This window comes from Petaurus breviceps, unplaced genomic scaffold (assembly GCF_028583685.1).
Source record: "Petaurus breviceps papuanus isolate PSGF00001 unplaced genomic scaffold, PetGlider_PUasm1.0 90822, whole genome shotgun sequence".
NCBI lineage: Eukaryota > Metazoa > Chordata > Mammalia > Diprotodontia > Petauridae > Petaurus > Petaurus breviceps.
The window spans coordinates 5,819,420-5,838,327 of record NW_027187351.1 but is presented as its reverse complement, the minus strand read 5'-3'; the positions used below and the strand labels follow the sequence as shown (position 1 = coordinate 5,838,327).

Below are 18,908 nucleotides of genomic sequence, written 5' to 3'. Positions count from 1 at the left end.
GAATTGAAATATCCTAACTTCAAGCTCAGCTCTTATTCCAATAGGACATAATGCTTGCATCTAGTGTTCTAAAAAAAAAATAGTTCAAGAAAAATTAATTCCATCAATCTCCCTAAAAAAAAAATCACTTTTTTTTTTGGGTATCATCTGGGATTAGAGCTCCTGCTTTAAAAGAATATTTGTAGCTAGTTTCTTCTCCAGCAGGGCAGTATTGTCTTGATCTTAGTGTATTCTGGACTTGGGTACATCAATGAAAGTGAGTTACTTTCTGATAAATTTAAATTGGTACGTAAAACATAACATCATTGACCATAGAGATTGTACTTTTTTTTTTTTAAGGCAATTGGGATTAAGTGACTTGCCCAAAGTCACACGGCTAGGTGTGTGTGTGTGTGTGTGTGTGTGTGTGTGTGTGTGTGTGTGTGTGTGTGTGAAGTGTCTGAGGCTGGATCAGAGCTCAGGTCCTCCTGACTCCAGGGCTGGTGCCACGTAGCCGCCCTGAGATTATACTCTTAATAAATATCCAATTTCATTTCTAGATTTTAGTTGCAGAACTACTCAAGTTCTTGAAGAACCTTTAATGCAAATTGTAGCTGCCTTTTTCCCCCCTTTGTTAATTTTTTTCCTTCAGCATTTTTAGTTAGGCTTTTATTTTTCAATAATCTAGACATCTAAAATTATTTTAACTTTTCTCCCTCAATAATATTTGAGCTCATATATTAAAAAATTGTGTGTGGGGTGAGTTTCAAATCTTAAAATTTGTTGATCTAAAATTAGAACTGTTAGGCATCTCAGGATTTCTTATCCCCCTCTTCAATATTAGGAAACTGAGGCCTTGAAAGGTAAAATGACTTACCCAAAGTCATTTTGTTATTTAGTGGCAGGGTCTTAAAACCTTGTTCTCCCAGTGTTTTTTCATTAAATGAATTACTGAAAACTCTTTTTTCTTATGGAATTAATAATCAACATTCCATTGTGCAAAGAACAAAAGAGGAATTTATATGAAACTGAGAATTTCTATTATATACAGCTCATTTTTTAAAAGTATATATTAAATTTAATGAAGTAGTCCCAAAATTACTGTGTCTTTGATTGCTTTATTGATCTTTTTTTGCATTTTTATCATGTACCACTAACACACTCCCAAAATAGAAACCCTCCCCTTACAATCAAGAAAAAAACCAATCACGATATTGACCATGACCTGAAAATGTATGTTTCCTTCAATACCTGTAGCCTATCTCATCTCTCCTAGGGAGGTGGGGGGGAGCTATTATCAGTACTCTGACATCATAGGATCATTCAATAGGGAGAAATATAATTCATCAAAGCAAACACACGTATCAGTCCAGGCTTAGTACATATGTAGTGTTCCACACCTGAGGGAGGTAACTTTTTCTCATTTCCTTTTTGGGGCCAAGATGAATCATTGTAAATGTACATTGTTAAGAAGCAAAATATCACAAACCAATCTATTCTGTCACCTAATTTTCCCAAACTAATTAGGTTGTGACACATATTCAGTTCTGAAACATATTAATAATAATACCACCTCACATTTATATAGTGCTTTAAGGTTTGCAAAACACTTTGCAAAAATATGTCAGTTGATCCTTGCAACAACTTGCAGGAACTGAAACAGAAATTAAGTGACAGATCTTCTTGACTTGAGGAGTGATCGTTGCATCCACTCCACCACCAAACTGCTTCCAGGCACCAGCTGATTTGGGGGAGGATGGAGTGGCATATACCCTTGTGATAAAGAAGGGTTATAGAAGACTTGAGCAAAATACTAGGGAAGCAGACTTGATATGATGTTGAAAATTAGTAAGTAATTTTGATATGTGCATTCAGAACTTAGTTGGCAAAACATGATTGTAATCTGAAATATAAGGAAGAAATATTATTAAAAGACACGCAGTAGAGTCTAGATTCAAAACTCAGTGCTGTATACTTTGGATTCAAGACATTTTTACTTCTGGGTTTCCATTTCCTCACCCTTAAAATGAAAAGAATTGGATTCTTCGATCTCCAAGACTCCTTTACAACTCATAAAGATATATAAACTTATATATAAATATGTTTACCAGGTGAAACAGTTCTAGGGTGAATCCATTGATATGTTGGTTTGTTTAAAAAATATATAAGAAAAAAGTACACGTTCATATCATATCATTAAACATGGTACAGTGTTACCACTGAATTTGGAGTTAGGGTTAAAGTTCTGCTCTGCTACTTATTACTGAAAAATGACTGGAAAACTGCTAGTTATTACATGAGACTTTGGTCAGGTGTCTTTACTTTTCTGATCTGTACAAAGAAAGGGATGGACTAGATCCTTTTAGCTCAAATTCTATGATCCAAAGACTCTGAAGAACTATTTATGAGCTGTAGTAGCTGCTCAAGAGAGGATTTTTTTTTTGAGATTCTTTTGAAAGGCTATGGAAAAATGAGTGCATGTTTTGGAGTCAGTATCTGGGATCAGTTTTTTCAATCTTCTATTAAGTAATCATTGGGGAAAAAGTTAATTTGAGGCAAAGTTCTAGAACTAAACCATTCATTGCATTTATGTCACTTTGTATTTCCTCATTGTCTTGCATACACATAAGTGGTTGGCATATTTTGTTCAATTGTTCAGTCATGGCCAACTCTTAATAATGCTGTAATGGAGTTTTCTTGGCAAAGACAGTGGAGTGTTTTGCCTTGTCCTTGTCTGGTGGATTAGGCAAACAGGTTAAGTGACTTACCCAGGATCACACTAGTGAGTGTCTGAGGTTGGCCCAGTGCTCCATTCACTAAATCACTTAGCTGCCTTCAACCTGGCACATAGAAATTCTTTATTTTTTTTAGTGCTTGTTGATGGATAAAAATACTGAAATTGATCAAAAATTTTTTCTCTTTGAGGATAAAAAACAGTTTGGGAATCTGTCTTACTTTAATTCACCAGTTTGTTAAATCAATGAATCAAGGACATAACACAGTATTTCACGTTAATCTGAATGCCAGTATTCCGAAAAGAAGACCTTTGCTGTGAATCCTGTCCAAGAATCCTATCCTGGTTGGAGGTGGTGGTAGGTGGCTGTTACTTGAGTTGGCCCTTAAAGAATTGGTAGAATTTCAGTAAGTAAAGGAACTGGTAAGGGAAGAGATTTATTCCAATAACTTCTTTTAAATGCTCATGTACAAGTACAAGATTCCAAGTTCCTTGAAGGCAAGAACTTGCTTTCATATTTTTGGTTTCAGCGCCATATATGCATGTGTGTGTATACACATATATATGTAAATATATATATATATATCTACACACACATGGTATTATATAATGGGGAGAGGAAAGGGTATGGACAAAGGGTAGGACATCAAGATACCGTTCAGGGAACAGGAAGTAGACCAGTGACTAAAGTATAAGGGAGTAATGGGAGAAGTTTGCGAAAATAGATTTAAAAAATTAATTTGGTGAGCTGACAGATTAATAAGGATAAAGAGTCTGTGAGCAGGAAAATAATGTTTGAGAATCATCTGGATTTTAAGGTGTTAAGGACCAGTCCTAAGGATAATAGGAATAAGAATAAAAAAGAAGAAAAGGCTTGTACTTCTAATTGCTTTTCATCCTTGTAGAGAAACTCAGGTTTTTACTCCCTATGATGTGTTTTCATCCTTGTGAAAATGAATAGGGATAAGGAAATTCTGTATTGTATGTTATACTATGACTGGACCTTCCCTAAACTCTAAACCTTCTGAAAGGGGATTTCTCTTGTCTTGGCCTGCTAATGGAAAACAGTGCATATTAAGTTAATTTATAGTATGCAACATTCCAGGCATCCTTGATTCCTTTGGTGTAGGTATTCCCTCTCAACATGCAAATTACAGCTCCTCTACAGATTAATAAATGGTATTTGGAACTTGTAGGTTTAAAAAAAGCAAAACCAAAAAAACCTTTATCACCCAGTAGCCAGCTGGCTTCTTGGAATTTAGCTAGGCTTATCCTTGGAAGACAGACAACATACAATTTTACCTTGGGCGCATACTAGGGGCATTCTGCTTTGGTAAAACATGCCAAGCCATTACTAGCACAGCCCTCCTTTTTTCACGTCCCCCTCCATAATGAGTTAATGAAATTGGATGATGCAGCAAAAAAGATTTGGATTCATAAAACCTGGATTAGAATCCTGGTTCTTCCTGGCATGCGTCACTTGGTTTTTCTGGGCCTCAGTTTTCTGATCTGCAAAATGAGGACACTGGACTTGCTGACCTGAGGTCCCTTCAGCTTTAGATATGTGAGGGTGAAATTTAAGTCTTGAATAGTTGAATGATGAGCTGTCTTGAACTTCATCCTGAATTCAGCAAGCATATTTTTAGCATCTGCTGAATACCCAACACCCTTCTAGGCACTATGAGCCTTAATTTAAAAGCATAATTTAAATTTAATCATATTATAGCAAGGATGAAGTTCTTCATGCTTGTCCAGGCATGCATTTAATTACTTTAGCTGTACTGTATGTCCAGGTTGCTGCTCCCAGCAACAGTATAATATGAGAAGCAAAGCGGGATATGAAATGGTTTTATATTTGCTTAGTGTCTTTTAATCCTGCCAATATATCTCTGAGGCTTATTTAAACCCTACCCTAATTAAAGCAAAAACCCAGTTCTTATCTCAGGTTTCATATGATATTGAATAGATACTGTATCGAATGTGATGGTTTCACTTAAAGAAAAAAGTGAAAGTTGAGACTGAGCTCTTAAAATGTCTCAGGACGGCTGACGTATTCTTTTATAAAACCTAACTACTAGGAATACTGTTTTGGGGAGGGATGAGGGATTAAGATAACTTCTGCCCCTCCCCTTTACAGGGGAGCTGTGTGTTTCAGGAATTGTAGTGTTTAATTTTTTTCCTTTGTTTTAAAGCAGGGTTTTGTGGATGCCAGGGAGGGTTATTAGGAGAAGAAGAATGAGATAGAAAAATATAAAGCATTTAATTAAAAAATTAAAGCATTAAAGGAAAAACTTTTTTTTTCCTTGAAAAAGGGGAATTGGGAAGATTAGATTTTTGTAGCCATTTAGTGACTTTTTTGTGTATGAAGTGGACTGGACCCAAAATAACCTTGTACCTCCAAGAGTTTGTATCATAAAGGAGTAGAAGTGAAAAAAAAAAAAAACAGTCCCCACAGCCCTGGAGTTTTGAAGGATTTAATATTTATTTTGGTAGAAGAAATATAATAAAATAAGAGTACCTGTCAAGGCTAATCAGTATTTCTGATCTAGTCTCATTTTGCAGAGGAAGAATACTGAGGCTCAATGTAGTGGGGTGACTTGCCTAAAATCAATAGTAGGAGACAGAGCGGAGCTCAAACCCAGCTTCTTAGACTCTTAAGACAGTATTCTTGATAACTCGGGATGATCTGAGAGTCAAGTAAGAGATGCCTGTCAGACCATAGAATTAGGGAAAATACCATGAAAGAACATGGTACTCCTCAGCTTGGCTGTTGGAAGCTAAAGAGTTCAGCAGTCAGAAAATAGGAGGTTTGGAGATAGTCTTGTCTGTTGTGGAGATACATGTAAATGAGAAAGGGCAGAGTGAGATCAGGGAACCAGGAGAATGGTCCAGTTTGGCAGGAAGGTGTACAAAAGTATAATAAAATAATGATGGAATGTTTGATTAGAGCCAGGCTGTGGAGGATTTGGAACGACAAACTGAATTTGTATTTTATTTGGTAGGGGATAGACAGTTACTCAATGTTTTCTGAGCTGAGAAGTGATCAGATCCGTGCATTAGAAAATGACCTTTAACAGCAATGTGAATGATAGATTGGCAAAGAGAGAGACTGGATTACAGAAGACCAACTCTGGAGGTAAGGGATGCCGAACGAGGGTGCTAACAGTGAGAAAGAATTGAGTTATTCACACATTTATTTATTAAGGACCTACTCTGCTCTAGATGCTAAGAATATAAAAACACATGAAACTTTTACTCCCCTCGAGGAACTAATTCAAGAAATCATGTACCTATATATATCTGTACAAGGTCACCTTGGAAGACATTGTCCACGTTCTGGGGGTACCCGGAAAAAGTCACATGCTGAGGAAAGGTATTGCTTGAGCTGTGTCTTGAAGGAAGCCAAGATTTCCAAGAGGCAGACGTGGGTAGGGGACAGGGGACAGGCATAGGAGATGACCAGTGTAAAGGAGGCACCAAGATGGACGGGAGGTGTTATGTGGAAGGAGCAAGTAAATCAGTATAGCAAAATGACAGAGTCCCCGGAAAGGAGTACTGTGTAGGAACCTAGAAAGTTAGGGTGTGAAAAGCTTTAAATGCCAAACGGAGGAGTGTTTATATCTGATCCTGAAGGTAATGAAAAGGAAAGAATGAGAGAGCTAAGAAGTAAAAAAGCAGGATTTGCAGTTAGTTGAATGTGGTAGTGAAATGGGGATCAGTAGGAAGAATCAGGGGCAACTTAAAGTTTTCAACGTGGTTTATAAGAAAGGTGACTAGTGCCACGGTGGTAGGAATGAGGAGCAAACTTTGAAAGGCACCCAAGTTCTGTTTTAGACATGGTGAGATTAAGGTGTCAGTGGGAGCTCCAGTTGACAAGTAGAAATAGGAGCCCAAAGTATTGAATGGGGAAAGGACAGATGGTGGTAACTATCGCAAAGGATCTAAAAAATTGTCATGGGGAAAAGGGATCAGAACCAGGAGCAATGATTAGAAATCACTAAGAAACAGACTTCCTAACAATTATAGTTGTCCAGAAGCGGAATGGACTGTCTTATTGTTCAGGTAGGGGCTAGATGGCCATATACTAGATAGAGTGTTGTAGTGAGGATTCTTTTTGTGAATAAGGTGAACAAGAGGGATGCTCAGGTACTTTCCAGCTCTGAAATTCTGCAGTGATGTGGTATAGATTTGAGTAACCTGAAGATTTAGAAGTAACTAATTCCATGAACCCCACATTTTTCACAGTAAAGATATGTGACATCCTCTGTAAGCCAAGATGAACCCTTGCCAAGAAGCTTTGGAATAGCCACTTTAAGGAAAGTGAGAAGAGGGAAGGAGGACAGTGAGAGAGCACCCAATGACATTATAGTGTCCTTTAAAATTAATGCACTTAATTCACTACTGGGACTTAGTAATGAGATAGAGAAGGTGCTTCCATTAGAATGACTAGGGTGTGGATGGCTAGATGGTACAGTGAATAGAGCACTGGCCCTGGAGTCAGGAGGACTTGAATGCAAATCCAGCCTCAGACACTTACTAGCTGAGTGACCTTGGGCAAGTCACTTAACCCCAATTGCCTTGCCCTCCCCCCTCCAAAAAGCCCCCCCCCCCCCAAAAGAATGACTGTAGTTCTGATAGATACATAATTTTTTCTGCCATTTGATTCCATTTATGACCATAGAATGCCTTTATAATGTTGGTGTTTAGAGACAGGCCTAATGTCTACTTTTTAGGACTATTAGACCTTAGTAGATTTAGTTGTTTAGGAGAATACCAATACTCTCTTCTCACCCCACCCCTGCCCCCAGTTAACAAGCATTTCTTTTCTCTCCCTCCAAAGCAAGACCTTTGTAATAAATATGCATAGTCAAGCAAAACAAATTCTCACATTTGTCATGACCAAAAATATTTATCTCATTGCGTACTTTAAGTTAATCTCTTCACAGAGAAATGATGTATAGCGTGTATCTCTAGTCCCCTGGGATCATGGTGGGTCATTGCAGTCATCAAAGTCCTTAAGACTTTCACATTTGTTTGCTTTTACAGTGTTATTTTCATTGTTTAAATTGTTCTTCTGTTTCTGCTCACTTTGTTCTATATCAGTTCATACAAGTCTTTCTCTGAAACCATCCCTTTCATCATTTCAGTAGTATTCCATTGCATTCATAGAGCATTATTTGTCCATTACCCAGTTAATAGGCACACCCATCTTTTCCAGTTCTTTGTCACTACAAAAATAACTACTATAAGTATTTGTACATGTGTGTTTTTCTTCTTTGCTCCCTTTGTGGTATTAGCTAATACCAATACTCTGCTGTTATACTATAGCCCTAAGTCATGACAGAACACTGCAGTCTCCAAATAATTATATCAAAAACCATGCCAAAGGTAATGGAGAAATCTTTGATAGACATAGAATGAAATACGGTGTAGGCAGAATTACAAAGGAGTAATGGCATAGAGGTTGACATCAAAGATTCATATGAATGAAGGAGGTGGACTGGTCACATGGCAAGAGTGAGGGATTAATCTTGACAAACCTGTGTATACTCCATTGATAATCTTTACAATGTCAAGAGAAATCAGGAAAGATCCACAGCATATGGGCTAGACCTTCCCTCTCTGTCCTTATCACACAGAATGGACTGGGATGGATGGGCTGGAGAGAACATCCCATCAATGAGGTCATTTGATTGTTGGAGGTAGTGATTTGGTTTTATTGAATTTACAAGGAGCCATCTTTTTAAAGGTTTTCTGCTGTGTGTTCCCTCTTATTGGTTGTTTTAGTTTCTCTTTGTGTACTCAGTCCAGTTGGATGCCAAAGTAAATTAAATTTAGAAATCTAATGCCTTCAGGGAAGACTCTTAGTTACAAAGGACCTCATTGTTTTTTAAGCAGATCTTCTTTTGAGGAAGAATTGTTTTAGGCCTGCCATTTACTGTTAATACTGGTATTTTTTTGTGGGGATTTTTTTTGAATTGGTGGGGTAATTATGGGAGGAAAAGCCATGAGAAGTGATAGCAGGAGGCAGTTATAGTTTCATCAGTGAAGCTGGGGAATCAAGCCCCATTTTGCCTTGTCTTGGGATCTTAGCTCTAAAATTGAGAGGGACCTCCAGGCCACCTAGAACACTTCTTTGGTTTTATAGGTATGGAAACACAGGACGCTTGCCCAGTGTCCCATAGGTAGCAAGTATCAGAGGTGGGATTCGAATCTGGGTAATTTGCTTTGAGAGTCAATATTTTTTCCTCTTGAGTGCCTGTTTGTGTACAAAGACATACAAATACCTAAACATTTAAATTACAATATAATTGTAATTATATAAACAAATATAATTGGATACTAAAAAAAGATCCTTTTAGGTAAATATAGAATATAATTAATTCTTAAAGAATTCTGTGCTTCCATTCTAGTCTGTGAAACATTTTACAATAACAAGTAGATTTTCAAAAACACTACCAAGCTTAGATTCATGACTGTTTATCTAAAAGCATTTTTCTGTTTTATTTCTATTCTGAAATACTGAGTTTTTCATATTAACTGTTCTGAAATTAAAACTGATTCTGACTTGTGTTGTAATTATAACATGTCTATCAAGTGGTTTTAAAGCTTGTAAGTGCCTTTCTTACATATCTTGTTTGAGTTTTATGACAACCCTGTGAAGTATGTATTGCAGGTGTAATTCATTCCTCTTTTACAGATGAGAAAACTGAGGCTCATAAAAGATAAGTAATTTACTGAGAGTCACATAACTAGTAAATGGTGGGATTTAAACCCAAATTTTTTCTGACTTCAAGGCCAAAACTCTCTACATTATACAATACTGACGTGAGGCCGTAGTCAGATTTGGGATTTTTCTGTTTGGTTTGGTTCTTCTTGGTTTCTGTTTGGTTTGTCCAATGGGCCAAGTTGGAGAAGGTAAGTTCCCAGCCTATCTGACTTTAAACTTTGGGCCAGAATGATTTAGGAAAATCAAAAATATTTCAGAATGCTGACAAAATAGGAAAATAGCCAACATTAGAACTAAGAGGAGTTCCTTCTAGGGATCTCAGTGAAGCCATGTAAAATAATTTGCATGATACGAAAGCCTTGTGATCTACCATTCAGTAATTTTAGCTGGTTTACAGACTATTGAAGTCTACCTTCCTCCTGCTCTTTTACTGCCTGCAATATGAACATGGATCTTATTTTTATGTTTTTATTTGAGTGGGGGATGGGTGGGATAGGGCAGAAAGGAAGATAAAGGGCACAGGTAAAAAAAAATTTTCCCCCAGAGTCATTTGACATGTTAAAGTTACCTGCCAGGGCAGTGGTTACATGCCTTTCTTAGGAGTGGTGTTTCCCGTAAGTGAATTGTTCAACAATAAGGGGCTTAACATGAAGGCTGGGCTTGGAACTAGACAGCCTTAAGTTATTTCATTTCCAAGTTTCAATAAAAAACAGTATGGTATAGTAGGAATAGTACTAGATTGGAGTCTTCTGACAGGAGTTCAAATCTCCAGTCAACTCATCTTTGACCCAGAGTACCTTCTCTGTGCCTTAGTTTCCTCCTCTGTAAAAAAAAAAAAGTAGGGAGAGATTGGAATGGGTGAACCCTAAAGTCCCTTCTAACTCCCAGACTACATCATCTGATATTACACAAGCTGACTTGACAAAACTGAGAATTATTTCCTAACCTCAAAAGCTCTTTCAGCCAGCACTAAGATGGTTAGCCAGATACCACACTTTTCAAGAATATCTTCTGTATAGAACTCCTACCCTACCTCTGTGTTGTACCTTTTCTAGTTAGACAAATAAATAATTTCTTCTTTTTTTAATTTTTTAAATTTTTTAAAATTTACATAAGGAGACACTTAAACCACCTTGGCTCAGCATGCAATTAAAATACAGAGAACCAAATAATTTACCTATTTTATTTTCAGTGTCTTACTGGATTACTATTTTGGAATGTCTTTGTTTTGAGTACACTTGATAATTTTTCATATGGAAAATTCTTTTACATATTATATGCGTACACATTCTGACTTACAGATATATGAAATTAGACTAAACTATCAGAACTGTAGGGGCAGCCAGGTGGCACAGTAGATAAGAGTACTCAGCCTAGGAGTGAGGAAGACTCATCTTCTTCCCAGGCCTCAGACACTAACTAGTTGTGTGACTCTAGATAAGTCACTTAGTCTTGTTTGTCTCCATTTTCTCATCTGTGAAAAGAGTTGGAGAAGAAAATGGCAAACCACTCCAAAATCTTTGCAAAGGAAACCCATGGGATCACAAAGAGTTGGACATGACTGAAAAACAGCAATCAAACCTATTTCTCCTTGGGGAGAAATCTCTGTAAATTTTTTTTCTAAGTTTATAATTTCATTTTGCCCAGGGTCATGCAGCCAGTATATTTGTCAGAGGTGGAACTTAATTTTTTTTTTTTTTGGCGAGGCAGTCAGGATTAAGTGACTTGCCCAGGGTCACACAAGCTAGTATGTGTTAAGTTTATGAGGCTGGATTTGAATTCAGGACCTCTTGATTCCAGGGCCAGTGTACCATCCCCCTATACTACCTAGCTGCCCCCTTGGAATGAACCCAAGTTGCCTTGACTTGAGGCCTGCTTGAGGCGTGTCCTTTAGCTATTATGTCATAGGTCATTTAGGAAAATATCTTTGGTCAATATTTCACTGACAGCATCTGCCTGTCTGAGAACCAGCTTAGGTAAATATAGAGAAGATCATTACCAGCAGATTGGCTACTAGGGGATAGATTCTTAGGCCATGACAGTCCATGAAAGAGAAAAATACAAAATGGTCCTCAACCATGCGTATATCTCTTTTCTGCTTCTACCATGATGGTGCCTGAATGATCGAAATTGGGTTTGGGGATGTTATGAAGCTAGCATTTGGACTGTCTGATCCTTTAAATGTGAGCCCTTTTGTCTAGAGGCCTATATGAAGATAGACTGTTGGAGGAAATGAACCACATCAGTAATCGTATCAGATATTCATGCTACAAATGAAACCATAAGGCAAGGAAACATTAGACAAATGGGAGTCTATCTTAGAGTAGGTTCCATCAAGCACTCAAAGATGATATTAAAAAAAAATTCTTGGCAAACTTTGGGTAATCTTATCTTGGAAATCTCATTATTTACATAAATAGAAAGAATGCTGTAAAGACTTATACAGCTTATGTACTAAAAATAAAAGTGGCAGAGATCTAGGAAGAACTTGACAAAATTCTCCTAATCAAGGCAACATCTTCCTTTATAGTCGGTGACTTTAATGTGAAAATAGACGCAGTTAAAAAAAAAAAAGTATGTTACTAAATACAATTTAGGGTTTAAAAAAAAAAATAAAAACATCCTCAAAGGCTTGTAGGTTTACCTGATTATCTCAGATTTTCCTGGATAAAATATTTTTATCTTTGTATTCATTATTAATCATGTGTTTCAGGGAAGCCAACAGCATTTCGTTTTCTCTATTCATCAATTTTTTGGCTACATGGAAACTTTTACTATTGTGTAAACAAAATCATAGTAGCTGTTAATTCATTATTCTAAAGTTACTAGGGTCCCGGGACCAAACTCGAAAATATAATATAGTTAAAAGCATGAGGAGAGTTTGGTTTAAGTGTTTGGGGACTTTCAGTATAAAGAAAATAACTGCATAGCCAGAAGATTTGCTAGAGGTTAGTACTTTGAGGGCTTTATTTCAATACTCTGATGTTAGCATTTTTACCTATAGACTCCTAAAAGGTAATTCTTATAAGTAAGGATTATCAAGTTTGCTCTGAGTCAGTTTCCTAACATGTTTAAAGCAGTTCCAGAACATGTCATGAGAGATTATTATTCTTTTCATGACCAATTCCCAAAGCAGACTAGTTTGGAGCATTATCTGCCAAAATTGGTATTCTGACTAGAAGGTATAATTCTTAACACTCACTTTTCACTATGTTGATAGTATTGAGTGGAACAAGAAAAATGTATATTAGAGAGCAAGACTTCAGAGGATTATAAAGGGTTTTAGAAAGGGTGATTACACAGGAGATGGAAAATTTTACCTAGTCTTTGTACTTTTTCATAATATGAAAACCAATAGGCATTCTGTCACAGTATAAATAAATGGAGACTCCTGACTTTGAGCAAAGTAGTCTATGCTTCTCAGACCACCACATTCCCCTGTCATTTTCTTTAACCAGTTTATTGAAAGCGTAAGAGTACACAGAGACCAGTTTGAAGTAATGTTAATTTATGTCTTTCTTTTCTCATCTTTATTTCAAATAGGTGGAATACATGTTGGTAGCTTTTGATCACCAAAACAAAAAAGTACGTGTGGTCCTGAAAGGAGAGGAAGTCCTTGAAGCATTGCAAGAAAAGGGAGAAAGAAAAAACCCAAAGTAAGCAGCATATACAATCAACTTGTTTAGTGCTTACTATTACAGTCCAGCAGTTGCATTGAGTTAATTGATTGCTCAACACATTTGACTAATAAGTTACTTTAGGCCATATTCTTTTCTTTTTTTAATTGGATACCATTGTATAGGACAGAGCTTGATTTCTGAGGACTGCTGATAAAACATACCTCCCTCTGATGCAACCAGGCAGTGGTATATATTGTCATACTTGTTAAAAATGTGTTGGTTTATTTTGTTTACTTTGTTAAAAGGGAGAGGGTGACTTTGCAGAGAGAAATAGTTACTGAGGAGCACCAGTTGTTATGGGAAAAATAACTCCGTTCTAACTTCATGTCAAAAAGGTTATTGCTGCTGAATAAACCTATCACAAAACAGAAATTATAAAGGCAAAAACTTAGGGTTTAGTTATGCATTGAGCACAGATTCAGGAAGTAGAAAAAAACCCAAATCCTGAGCCTAGATTGGAGAGTTTTTAACAAACCTTTGTAGAAGATAATAATGCCAGAGAGAAATAATTCTTTTGCATGTTGCAATTTCATCATTCTTACTTTTTATTTTTTTGGAGGGGGAAGGTAGGGCAAATGGGGTTAGGTGACTTGCCCAAGGTCACATAGCTAGATTTTTCAATTTCATCATTCTTTTAGGCTATAGAGTTAAAAAACAAATTTATAATCCCTTGCTTCCTTCAGTGTCATTAAGGTTGAATAAACTGAATTAGAACAAATTAGCAGACAGACAAGTTACAGATTTAAACACTGAATTTACAAACAAACTGCATTTACAGAAGTACAAGGTTACATTTTGAAGAAGTCACAGTTGGGCTAATTGGAGGGGAAAGAATTTACATGTCACAAAGATAACTAAAAAACTCAGAGTCAGGAAAATGTTGCCACAAATAACTTTGGGAAACTCAAACTCCCTTTTGGCTTCTTATCTAAAGAATGTCAAAGTCTTTCCCTCAATACTTTATTCCATGGGTCACATTTTAGCTAGGTGAGGTTAATATTGACAAAAGACAGCTTCAACTTACCAAACACTGCAGAAAGAATGGCATAATAAAAATTAATAAAAGGTAAATAAAACATTATCACCATACAGTGATGTTAATCATATTTGGTTTTGAAGGTCACTTTGTGTAATCCATTTGGTGGTGTGCATTTTTTGAAACTTAATATTTCTGAATTAATAGTTTCAGACCTTTTGTATAACTGAAGATCTGTGGAAAATAATAAACTCTACAAAAAGTTTTTTATGTTCTTTTCTTCTTGTGGCATATAACCCACTAAAAACATTTCTGATAAAATTGAGTAGATTCTTGCAAGAATGAAAACTAAACAATAATTTTTCTCCATCAATTAGCCATCCAACACTTTGGAGACCAGAATATGGAAGCTATATGATTGAAGGGACACCAGGACAACCATATGGAGGAACAATGTCAGAATTTAACACAGTTGAAGACAACATGAGAAAACGTAGGCAGGAGGCTTCATCTCTTCTAAAAGAAAATGAAGCTCTATGCACTATAACATCATTTCCCAGGTAAGTTAGTTAATGGCCTTAATTAAAATTTTATATTTTATAATTATATATATAAATATACATAATATGAAGTAAATATAAAAAATTATATTTTATAATTATATGTATAATTAAAATTTAATAAAAATTAAATCAAGCAGTGGAATCATTTTAGAAAGTAGTTGTTTTTTCATTGTGGGATCATAATACATTATAGTCTGTCCTCACTTTCAGCTATAGTACATTTCTATAAATTCATAAAGCACACTGTTGTAGAATATCATGGGTATAGGGAATCCTTAGTGAAGAAATTCCCCCTAACAGGTAGGCATCTGCTCTGGTACTTATTGTCTTAGTGAGTTGCCTAGGGAACTGAGAATTTAAGTGGCTACTTACCCAGGGTCACATAGCTGAGATGTCAAGTAGGGCTTGAATACATGATAATACCAAATCATAACATATTGTATAACATTGCGTGACATATCTGTGCGTGTAATATAGATATTTATTATATAATGAGCTTGGGTATAAAGTATCAATATAATACACAAATTATTGTATCACCTGTAGCACAAAAATTATAACCCTGCTCAGAACAACCTGGGATTTTTCCAGATATTTATAAATGTAAAAGCATAATTAAGCAAGATTTTATTAAGTGGCTTTTGTGTACAACACACTACACTGAAGGTTAGAGATTGAAAAATGAAAATTTTTACATAGTTCTTACCTTATAGGAGCTTTTAACTTGACGCAAAGAATGAATAGGTTGTTACGTGGAGAAGATCACAAAATGTTAACAGAGAAAAGGGTAACTACTTAATTCCTTTTTAGCTACCATTTTCTCTTATCCAGGAAAATAACTTATAGACTGAAAAGGATAGAACAAATATGATTTGGAAAAACTGAATGAAGCCTAAGTCAGGTGGTGAGAAAGTTTAAGAGATTTATCTTTTCCAAATGAACTTATTTCCTGGTGCAGGCTAATTGCATCCTGGGCTACTGAAGGAGTTAACTAAATGTGATTACTAAACTGCCACTGGTAACCCTTGAAGAATAGTGTAGAATGATGGAGGGGACAGGAGACAGGTGAGAAAAAAGGGATGGATTCTAAAAAACTGTAGCCTCACCTTTATTTCAAACCCAGATAATACAAGAGTAACTTACTCATCAGTTAGTGAACTCTTAAGAAATGAAGACATTAGGAGGCTGCATGGGTTCACAAGCTCAGAAGTCAGACCCCACTTCTTTTTTGTTTAGGATTAATACCTTGGTCCTCCACTAAAATCTTGTGGTGTGAAAGTCACCCTAAATTCTTGAAGGCTGTGCTAGTAGAACACAATTCCTGGTAGATCTTGCCAAGGTAAAAAGTCTTCAAATATATTAAGTCCAAGGACCTGGAACCTAACTAAATTTGGAGGAAGTCATTAATAAAAGTTTAGCAAAGGCAACCCATAAATGCTATCTTCAAAGGACTTAGGAAGGTTTGCATTGTATACTGATAAGTAGCACACCATGAAAGCATAGGTCTTTTTTTTTTTTTAATTTTCTCCATCTCCCTCTCCACAAGACAGTGTGCAATCCAATATAGGCCTTAATGCATTAATTTAATACATTTTCATAATTTAATACATTCTCATTAAACATATTTTCACATTAATCATGTTGTATAGAAGAATTAGAATGAATGGGAAGAACCAAAAAAAAGAAAAAACAAAACAAAAAAAAGAATGCAAATAGTATACTTTGATCTGCATTCAGATAAAGCATTGATCTTTAAGGAATTAAGTTAAATACTAGGTGGTATTTCTGAAAGGTATTTAACAATATCACTATTCTTGTGGATAAGAGAAATACAAGTAAATTTGTAGCTGAATGAATAACAAAATCCCCAGATAGTGTTAATAAAGGGAAAAAGGCTGCTTGTGATCAATAAACAAACATTAAATACCTGTTTAGAGCTGGACACTTAGATAAAAAAAAAACAAAATCACAATAACCCCTGCCCTCAAGAAATTTACTTTGTATTGGGGGACACAACAAGTATATGAGAGTATATACAAAATATGTAAATACAAGGTAATTTGGGGGAGAAGGCTTTAGCATTTAGGAGTATGGGTAATTAAGACAAAAGTATCGACTCACAACCTGGCCCTCCCAAGTTAACTTCCCAGATTGATTTAATGCCATTTCTCTTCATTCACTCATGATCTAGTAATCTCCAATCTCCAAACTCCAAACTTTTGCTATGGCCATCTCCCGATTCCTGGCATGAACAAGTAAGACTCTGTGGCTACTTTGATAGTCTGCCTTGACTATCCAGTTAAACATTTTGATTAGTGATATGGATGAAGACATTAAAAGTATTTTTTTCCCCCAAAATTTGTATATGAGACGAATTTGAAGGAATAGTTAATAGTAGGTTGGATGACAGAATCAGGATCCCCAAAGAACTTGTTGGACAGGAATTGTGGTCTGAATTTAATAAAGATATTTTTCAAGGCCTGTGTTGAATTTTAAAAAGGAAATAAATTTTATAGGTACAGAATTAAACAGACTTGACTTTAGAGAAAAAGTCTGGTTTTTTTAATTGACCATAAGCACAGCAGTGTTGTGTGGCTACCCAAAGAGTTAATTTAGTTTTTGAGTGGTTCAAGAGATAGAATGTCCCAAACAATGAAGTAGACAGACAACAATATTGCATTTGGAATATTATAATCCATTCTGGGGTGATACTTTAGGGAGGCTTCCTGCAAACTTGACTATAATTAAAGAATGTTTTTGTTCTTTGGAGGTAGGAATTCTTTTTCTTTGTATCTTTAGCAAGTGCTTAATAAATGCCTAGTGACTGATGGGTGAAAGATATGAAACATGAAGAATAGTTGGAGAAAATGAAGATGTTTATCCTGGAGAACAGAAGGCTTATTAGTATATACCTGATAGCTTCTTCAGGTATCTAAATAGTTTTCTTTTATACAGAATTCAGAACAAAGGGTAGAAATTAAGAAGGGAGAAGATTTTTGTTCCAAATAAGAAAAGGTTTTTTAATAGACCTATTCAGCAATGGAACAGGTATTGTGAAGTAGCGACTAGGGCTTAAGCATTCAAAGTATTCAGCTAGTTTTGTTGACCACATGTCAAGTAATATGTACAGGAAATTCTGGTATTGGGAAAGAACTTAGATTAAGAGATCTCAACAGTCTCTTTGAATTCTAAGGGTCTGTAATTCTGTGCTGTTGGCACTATGATCTTAATATATTAATTATAGCAAATATTAATTGAACATTTAATAATTGTTTCCTATCTTAAAATTTAAGACATTTTGATGATGGTTGGTTGATCTGTTGTTTTCTTTCTCTGTTAATTTCTTTTCATTCCCCGCCCTCTCATTCTTCGTTTTGCCTTTGTTTACCAAAACAAAACTCTTTAAGGAAGTTTCAACAAATAATTTGTTTTTTCCCTTTCAACTTCCCTGGAGCAAGCCAACTTTCCAGGTCCTTCCTTTGCTTGAAGTCCTTGCAAAGCTGGATTGTAGGTCCTTCCTGAATAATAATGGTGATTCTCTCTTTAAAAAGACATTTTTGAAAGTCAAGGCCAACCCCCCTTTCACCTCCTGTTCTTATATTTTCCCTTTATCCAGTGGGCTATTATCAAACAATAAAGAAATTATCTGGGATCATTTTCACACTTAGGAAGGCATGAAACAATTGCTATGGACTTTTTTTTAAAGGAACTTGGGGGCAGCTCCTTACAGAATAGTAAAGTGAGAATGCAGTTTGATTGTTAACCAAGAAGTAACTTCCAATCCCTGAAAGGGGTTGAATTCCATGAAATTTATATTAGTAGTAGTGACCATGTCAACATTTTATCATTTTTGGTGGTTATACAAAGATACTTCAAGTGGGCAAAGTGAGATAGGGAAGTCAGTCCGAAAGTATTTACTAAGCATTTGATATGTGCCAACACTGTGAGACTATGGGGATAAAAATAGAAAGAATGGAAGAATTCGTACTCTCAAGGAAATTTCTTATGTTGCTGAGTAATGGGAAATGGGGCACTGTAAGTTTAGAGTAGGGTCTCTTTGATTCTTGATTTGGGGACGTTGCACTAATAGGATTAGTGAATTCACCTAATGGGATTAAGGTGCCTGTTTTCCCTAAATGTCATCAGAAAGGCACCATCTTGAAATAGAAGTTCCAGAGGGATCTAATTAAACTCTCAATGTAATGCTCCCCAAGCATGGTGGGCCCCAAGCATAGTGTTAAATTAG

At 35.9% G+C, this 18,908-nt stretch overlaps 1 protein-coding gene across 2 annotated transcripts in view; it reads left to right on the top strand.

Moving 5' to 3' along the window:
- The window catches only part of GCLC (glutamate-cysteine ligase catalytic subunit), a 76,798-nt gene that overhangs the window by 22,270 nt on the left and 35,620 nt on the right, over positions 1-18,908 (top strand). For both annotated transcript variants that reach the window (XM_069070628.1, XM_069070627.1), the window contains exons 2-3: positions 12,987-13,099; positions 14,477-14,659. In XM_069070628.1, the coding sequence (XP_068926729.1) occupies positions 12,987-13,099; positions 14,477-14,659 (296 nt within the window). The remainder of the gene's footprint in view (positions 1-12,986; positions 13,100-14,476; positions 14,660-18,908) is intronic.